The sequence below is a fragment of the Cebus imitator genome, unplaced genomic scaffold, assembly GCF_001604975.1.
Source record: "Cebus imitator isolate Cc_AM_T3 unplaced genomic scaffold, Cebus_imitator-1.0 Scaffold779, whole genome shotgun sequence".
NCBI lineage: Eukaryota > Metazoa > Chordata > Mammalia > Primates > Cebidae > Cebus > Cebus imitator.
This window is the reverse complement of record NW_016108094.1, coordinates 63,070-71,338: the sequence shown is the minus strand read 5'-3', so window position 1 is coordinate 71,338 and position 8,269 is coordinate 63,070. Positions and strand designations below refer to the sequence as shown.

General features: G+C 44.9%; 2 protein-coding genes across 8 annotated transcripts in view; one reads left to right on the top strand and one right to left on the bottom strand.

Annotated features, from left to right (window-relative positions):
* CPSF7 (cleavage and polyadenylation specific factor 7) overlaps positions 1 to 6,955 on the bottom strand; it is a 28,457-nt gene extending 21,502 nt beyond the window's left edge. For 2 of the 7 annotated variants that reach the window (XM_017519841.2, XM_017519842.2), the window contains exons 1-2: positions 6,839 to 6,955; positions 6,109 to 6,217 (exon numbers count right to left, since the gene is read on the bottom strand). In XM_017519841.2, coding sequence (XP_017375330.1) covers positions 6,109 to 6,162 — 54 coding nt within the window. In that variant the 5' untranslated portion in view covers positions 6,163 to 6,217; positions 6,839 to 6,955. Of the gene's footprint in view, positions 1 to 6,108; positions 6,218 to 6,556; positions 6,662 to 6,838 lie in introns of those variants that run through there. The other 5 variants (XM_037735322.1, XM_037735323.1, XM_017519843.2 and 2 more) reach the window with 3 other exon arrangements.
* Positions 6,956 to 6,961: 6 nt separating this feature from the next.
* Positions 6,962 to 8,269, top strand: part of LOC108297183 (succinate dehydrogenase assembly factor 2, mitochondrial-like) — a 9,578-nt gene continuing 8,270 nt past the window's right edge. Inside the window, exon 1 of the mRNA XM_037735325.1 lies at positions 6,962 to 7,107. Coding sequence (XP_037591253.1) covers positions 7,057 to 7,107 — 51 coding nt within the window. The 5' untranslated portion in view covers positions 6,962 to 7,056. The remainder of the gene's footprint in view (positions 7,108 to 8,269) is intronic.

The following is an 8,269-nucleotide window of genomic DNA, read 5'->3' as shown; positions in this document are numbered from 1 at the left end:
AATAAATCAAAAGGGAAGGGAATAATAACAACAGGGGTTTTCCCCTAAGTTATATTTCTCAAATGACATGCAGACCTAATGCGTTACCATGACATCTGCCTATGTTATATGTTACTATATACCAAAACCCCTAAAAGTACAACTACTACTACTCTATGGAACCTTAATGTTTAAGATTTTACAGAGAGGGTGCAGGGGCTCACACCTGTATCCTAGCAGTTTGGGATGCAGAGACAGGTGGATTGCTGGGGCCCAAGAGTTTGAGACCAGCCTGGGCAACATGGTGAAATCCCACCTTTACAATAAATACAAAAATTAGCCAGGCATGGTGGCACATGCCTATAGTCCCAGATATTCAAGAGGCAGGAGAATCAATTGAGCCCCGGAGATTGAGGCTGCAGTAAGCCATGAGTGGACCACTGCATTCCAGCCTGGGCAACAAAGTGAGACAATGTAGCCAAAAAAAAAAAAAAAAGTGCTCAGGATTCTACAATATAATTATCTCAGAGAAATCTTAAGGATCAGGCAACTATTTTATTTTCACAGAAAAATTAGACAAAACATTCAAATAGTGTTAAAGATAATGCTACCAAAATAACAGAAACAGCAAGTAGTTCAGTGTTATAAGGATGCCATGGCAGTTTCCTATCATTGCTATTCTTTTAAAGAGGGAATAAAGGAAGCACCTAAGTTGGGTAACTTGTCTAGTACCTGAAGAAACAGTTTCTCCAAGACAACTAAAGACATGTGGCTCCCATAACTTTCTCCCTCCAATATCACAGCAAGAACTGCTAATTCTGAAGTGAGACTGAAGAAGATTACTAAAAAATGTACTCAGACCTTTTGTAATTCTTGTATTATAGGAACCTTTGGAAACAATCTTTTAGTTTCTAAATGCACACTATGAGAATAACCTTGGGTTGTTCTGACAGAGAAGGGGGAAGGATTCTACTTCCTGAAGCGTATAAATAATTTCAAATATTATAAACAATCTAAGAAACCCACTAGCCGGGCTTAACCCTTGTAAAAATGTTAGAAAAAGAATAGAAAGAGAGTGTCAACTTTTAGCGGGCAACTTAAAAACAAGAAAAGGAATCAGTGAGGCAAATAAGCACAGGAAGCTTGTTCCATGTAGTCAAACCCATAAAAATGATTGTGCATAAAAGGGTCAGCATGTAAAGAATGAGAAGAGAAGCTAACACTGGAAAGGATAGGGTGGATAATGAATAAGGTGAGGTCAGCCAGGGCTAATAACTGGGCGAATATTTTGTGTGCAAGTAATCACCATAAAATATTTCATAGCTCTTATGTCTCACACCATCCCAACTCTAGACAAATCACTCTTTCATTCAGGTACCAGGTATGATGAGTTGCTCCTGTGGTTCATGGCAAAGATTTACATAAGTTACTTGACCCTATCCAATGCTCGAATCCTTAGAAAGCACTACTTCACACCAAGATTCTTTTTTTTTTTTTTTTGAGATAGAGTCTCACTTTGTTGACCAGTTTGGAGTACAGTGGTGTGATCTCGGCTCACTGCAACCTCTACCTCCTGGGTTCAAGTGATTCTCCTGCCTCAGCCTCCCTAGTAGCTGGGATTACAGGTGTGCATCACCACACCTGGCTAATTTTTTGTATTTTTTAGTAGAGACAGGGTTTCCCCATGTTGGCCAAGCAGCTCATACTTGGTGATCTGCCCACCTCGGCCTCTCGAAGTGCTGGGATTACAAGCATGAGTCACCGTGCCCAGCCTTCATTTTTTTAAATCAAGAATTTTCAAATGAAACTTAAAGGGAATAAGGAAATACATCATCTTAGATAATCAAATGGAAACAAACGGAGATTCCTTTCCATGCAGTATCTGTAATTTGGATGTATGTGTCTAATAGTCGTGATGTAAAAATTATCACCGAAAACTGAGTAGTGGACTAACATGCAGATTTTGACAGCTCAGAGGCCAAATGCATCACCAGGAAACTCTCCATACTACAAGCTCAGGCAACCAATTTACTCTTTTAAGGTCCCTTAAAGAATAGAACAGTCTGGCTGGGCGTGGTGGCTCACGAGGTCAAGAGATCGAGACCATCCTGGTCAACGCGGTGAAACCCCGTCTCTACTAAAACTACAAAAAATTAGCTGGGCATGGTGGCGCGTGCCTGTAATCCCAGCTACTCAGGAGGCTGAGGCAGGAGAATTGCCTGAACCCAGGAGGCGGAGGTTGCGGTGAGCCGAGATCGTGCCATTGCACTCCAGCCTGGGTAACAAGAGCGAAACTCCGTCTCAAAAAAAAAAAAAAAAAAAAAAAAAAAAAGAATAGAACAGTCTAGATCTAGGAGGATCTTGGTATGGCTAACACTTTCAGAAACAAAAGGATTCAATGAATACAAAATTATCACAAGATTTAAATGGTCTCTGTGGGCCACAGAGCCTCAGTTCAAAAAAGCTAGTGGGAACTGCACAGGGCAAGTCTGTTGAGGGTTCTACCGAATAAACAAGGTATCAAATTGTTCTTATTTCAATCCCCTATCATCATTCATTTTACTTGTTTAGCTAGCAAAAGAGAAACACAGATTAAGGGTCTGAGATTTTGCTGGTGATTTATGCAGTAATAAAAGTACAACCAAATTCTACAAATTAAGTGAAAAGTACATTGTACATGCACTGATGTTCAAAGTTTCATTCCAGGGAGATTAAACATGAAATGTATATTTAATATTGAATGACAATCTCAAAGAATTTTGTGTTTAACAGCACAGAAAAAACTGTGACTGTCTCATGAAACTTCTTGCTTCTCTGTAAACAAGAGAGAACATGTATGATTTTCAATTTAAATAAGATCTTCTCCACTTGTCTGCTCGAAGTTCCTAACCACCACCCTCTTCTTCCTGATATCCCACTGATGGAAGTAACTGGCCCAGGATTTATTTTTCTCAGCTATACACGCAACCAACTTGGTATCATTGTTTCTTTTATTTTTTTATTTATTTATTTTTTTTGAGATGGAGTTTCACTCATGTTACCCAGGCTGGAGTGCAATGGCGCGATCTCGGCTCACCGCAACCTCCGCCTCCTGGGTTCAGGCAATTCTCCTGCCTCAGCCTCCTGAGTAGCTGGGATTACAGGCACGCACCACCATGCCCAGCTAATTTTTTGTATTTTTAGTAGAGACGGGGTTTCACCATGTTGACCAGGATGGTCTCGATCTCTTGACCTCGTGATCCACCCGCCTCGGCCTCCCACAGTGCTGGGATTACAGGCTTGAGCCACCGCGCCCGGCCGTTTCTTTTATTTTTTTAAATTATTTCCTAAAATTTATTAATAAATTTCTTTCTTAAAAATTTATTTATTTTTGAGACAGAGTCTCACTCTGTTACCCAGGCTGGAGTGCAGTGGTGTGATCTCGGCTCACTGCAACCTCTGCCTCCTGGGTTCAAGCGATTCTCCTGTCTCAGCCTCCCAAGTAGCTGGGATTACAGGAGCATGCCACCATGCCTCGTTAATTTCTGTATTTTTAGTAGAGACGGGGTTTCATTGTATTGGTCAGGCTGGTCTTGAACTTCTGACCTCCAGTGATCCGCTCGCTTTGGCCTTCCAAAGTGTTGGGATTAGCCCATTGTTTCTTTTCATTGTAACCAAGGTTTAATAAAAAATTGACTTTATAATGACCATTTCCACAGTTCTCGCTTCACACTCTCCTTGCCCTTCACTGGACTCTGCACTGTGATTGTCCACCACCCCTACCCACCAAGAGTAGAATCTGTTCTGAGTACTTCTTTTCCCCCTTTTATCTCACTAGTCCTGGCAAAGTGCTTAGCAAACACAATTAGCTCAATAAATACTTGTTGATGGGAGAAAAGAAGAGAACTGGGCACATTGCGTAAAGCCTGTCTCAGGATGAGAAGACAACCTCCCAGCAGAGCAGCCACTCTCAGTCACCTTTCCAGAGTTCTTCTCCCTGGCCCAAGAGAGCCAGTGTGAATCCCAGGACTCCCAATGTGTCAGAAATAAAGTAGCTCTGGCAAAAAAGGTTTTTGTAGCAAATGCTCTATGAGATCAGGGAGTAAGCACCATAGGGTTCCACCTAGGAAAAATATTAATTTTCCTTGGGGAGCAAAGTACACATGAAGGGCTCTCTGTGCATGGGCCAGCTTGGGGCCTATCAGTTAACATTCTTAAAACATTCTAAAACACAATTGAGACTGCTGCCTCTATTTGTTTTTTAAAGGCAGTAAAAGTCTGATTCAAAGGAATATGGAAAAATTCAGCAAAACAATGGCTTTGTAACTAAATTAACATATGGTACTTTTGTCTTTCATCCATAATTATTAGACTTAATGAAAAAAATTTTTTTGCCAGGCGTTGTGGCTCACACCTGCAATCCCAGCACTTTGGGAGGCCGAGAGGGGCGGATCACAAGGTCAGGCATTTGAGACCAGCCCGGCCAACATGGTGAAACTCCGACTCTACTAAAAATACAAAAATTAGCCAGGTGTGGTGGTGCACACCTGTAGTCCCAGCTACTCAAGAGGCTGAGGCAGGAAAATAGCTTGAACTCGGGAGGCAGAGGTTGCAGTGAGCCAAAATCCAGCCACTGAACTCCAGCCTGGATGACAGAGCGAGACTCCATCTCAAAAAATAAATAAATAAATTCATGTATTTAAGACAATCAGCAGCTATATTTAAAGGACTTCACAGTTTACCAGAGAAGAGACAAGAAACCTGCCATTAAAAAGTATAATTGGTGAAGCTGTATAATGGGTACAAGGTCATTACACTATTCTACTTTTGTGTATGGCTTATAAATTTCCTTGTTACAAATCCATAATGCACCAAAAAATAGATTTTAACGTAAAATTATGCCAAGTGAAAAATAAATGGCACAAATCCACCTCTTCTGTTGCCTCATATCAGTCAGGGTCCAACCAGGTAACTTTCCTTTTCTAGCCCATTCATTACATGCTTTTGCCAGGTCCCTATGTATACCCACTGGAGGATGCCAATGGGAAGAGTCAGCTTACTTAGGTAGAATAGTGCTGAAAATAACCCAGGCAAGATATTAGTAAGTTTTAAATAGAAACTTTGGAACATTCTTGAGAATTGATCTCAAGACTGAAAAACTGAACTGCATGGAAAATTTTTTTATTTGGTTTTGAAGAGTCAGGGTCTTGCTGTTGCCCAGGACAGAGTGCAGTGGCCTAATCATGGCTCACTGCAGCCTTGAACTTCTGGGCTCAGGGAGTACCTCCTGTCTCACTCTCCAGAGTAGATGAGACTACAGGCACAAGCCATCACATCTGGTTGCTTTTTTTTTTTTTTACATTTTTGTAGAGCCTGGGTCTTGCTATGTTGCCCAGGCTGGTACTGAATTCCTGGCTTTAAGCAATCTTCCCACCTCAGCCTCTGGAGCAGCTGATATTACAGTCAAGAGCCACCATGCCCAGCTCTAGATAAATTTTTGTATAATATTCCCCGGTACAATAAAAACAAATCTAACTAAGGGTATGTGCGTGGATCTGTCTCTGTCTTTTAGCTGGTTTGTCTAATGTCTTTACCCTTTTATTCCTTCTAGAAAGACTAAAGTTAATCAGTAAAATTATACCAAAACGCCTGTGGACGTCTCATGACTGGAGTCAACCTACTTATAAAAGGAAGTAAAACTTAATTGGGATGCAGTTGAAACTAAATGTTAAAGTTATCTTTTCTACGTTGCACTGTCATGGTGGAGGGGACTACACTTCTCCAGCTGCAGTTTGAGAATGTAAAGGAACAGGTAACAACACTGTCCTCATGAATACTGTAGCAAATGTACTTTTGATTTTAAAGTGTGGTTAGTCTGACATCCAACTTTGGCTTCCTGGGGAGTGAATTCCACAGGTTGATTCACTATTCTATTACAGGTTTTTATTTGCTCTTAAAGCCTTTAAAATTAAGCCTGGAGCCTCAAATTAACATAAAGCGGAACATAAAGTTTCTGCAGGAGAAAAATTTTAGACCGGATAGACGCGTGTTCAAGCCTACGACTCGTACAGCTTGAAACCACTGCAAGTTTGCTGAAAATGTTTCCTCAGATGATCAAGGAAAATCCCAAAGCTCCTGATGACCCCTCACCTGGTTGAACTCCTCGTCTGCATATATATCAATCAAGTCCACTCCTTCTGACATGGCTCCGGAAGGAAGATCGCGAGCCCGGAGGATAGACAAAGTAAGGAAGATGCCACTGCGGGATTCGGAAAAATGCAAGAATGAGAAGGCATGAGGGTCCTGGGCTGGAGGAGGGCAATGGTTGCTAACCTCCCGTCTCCAGAGACGCAGCATCCCGGCGGCCCCAGCTCGGCCCCACCCGCTCCGCCCCGCCCTCGGCCTCGCGCCGCCCCCCGGCTCTCCAGGCCGCCGGGGGTCGCTGCCCATCACCCTCGGGCCCGATCCCGGTAGCGCCGCGTCGGCGCCGCAGCTGCCTATGGCGTGACGGAAAAGTCCCACCCGCGGCTCCTAGGGGCCCAAAGACCGCGTTGCGAAGAATGACCGCGGCGAAGCCCACAGCCCCCGTCCGCCGCACCTGCCTAGGCCCCAAAGCGGCTCTGGCCAGGGGCCCTGGGGGTCAAGCAGCTCCAGCCGCCTCGGCTCCCTACCCAGGCCTACTCTTGGCCCCCAGCTAGGCCCGCCCCGCTCCCTCCCCACAAACCCGGCCCGGCGCTCTCTACCTCCTCCCTCAAAGGCCCGCGCCTCCCTCCGCCCGCCGATTCCTGCCGTCCCATCTCAACCAACCCCCTCCCCGCCTCAGCGCCGACCCCGACCCCTCTTCCGGCCCAACCTGCCCCCGGCCGCGCGCCCCCGTTACCGGGAATATGGCGGCGGCGGCGGCGAGTCCGGACTAGGCCCGAAGCGCGCGAACCGCTCTCCGCCCCAGGTCCCGCCCCCCCGCCGCCGGCGTCACACGCACCGCCACTTCCGGCATGCGGCGTGACGCAACTTCCGCCTCAGGTCCTCCTTGGCTACCGTAGTCGGCTGGCTGTTCGGCTGGGGGTTCCCGGAAGTGTCTTGAGCAGACGGTTTCCGATGCTGGTGGGGAAAATGGCGGTGGCTACAGTGTTCTCTACTTCGACGCGGGTGAGGGGAAAGTTCTAGCGTCCGGGGCGGGCGGCAGCGGGTACTACGGTTTGTCTTCCTCTGTGGTCTCTACTCTGGGAAGCGTCCAACTGCCCGATAGCCCAGGGCAAGGACAGGCCCAGATTGAGGCCGATCCTGCGACTCAGGAAAAAAGGTCACTTCTGTTCTTTGGTGAGCCTACTGTGTGCCGGTCTGGTAATATCTGGTTGAACGATCATTTTCCAAGTCATCTTCCAAGACCCAATTCGCCTCTCACCTACGTCCCAGGCGGGGTTAGCACAACTCCTCTGGGCGCCCTTTCTCCCCGTTCTTCAGTCTTTAATGCCTTTCGTGGTTTCACATAGTATCTTGAGCTCTTTCTGTTTCGTTTATAACTGACACATAATAATTGTACATGTTTGTCGGGGGGCACAGTATAGTATTTTAATACATGTTCCTTGTATAATGATTAGATCAGGGTAGTTAGCATGTCCAGTGTCCATGACCTCAAACCTTTATCATTTCTTTGTGGTGATAACTTTCAAGATCTTTCTTTAGCCATCTCGACATATACAGAACAATGTTATTAGTGTAGTCACTCTACTGTGTAATAGAACACTAGAATTTATTGTTCTTTTTTTTTTTTGAGACAGAGTCTCTCCCTGTCACTTAGGCTGGAGTGCAGTGGCGCGATCTCAGCTCATGGCAACCTCTGCCTCCCAGGTGCAAGGAATTCCCTGCCTCAGCCTCCAGTGTAGCTGGGACTACAGGTGCGTGCCACCATGCTTGGCTAATTTTTGTATTTTTAGTAGGGACAGGGTTTCACCATATTGGCCAGGCTGGTCTTGAACTCCAGAACTCGTAATCTGCTTGCTTCTGCCTCCCCAAGTGCTGGGATTACAGGAGTGAGCCACCGTGCCCAGCCTAAAACTTATTCTTTTTTTCCCCTAGCTTCCTGTTATAAACTAATTAACTTTGCCTCCGTCTTCCTCTCCTAACTCCATCCTTATCTTTATTCTTTTTTTTTTTCCTATAGAACCAGGAACTCGATCTTTATTCTTTCTTGATGTCGGTGTTTACGCTGTAAACTTCCTCTTAGTACTGCTTTTGTCGCATCTCATAATTTTGTATATGTTGGGTTTTAGTTTGTCTCAGGATATTTTCTTTTTGTTTGTTTTTTGTT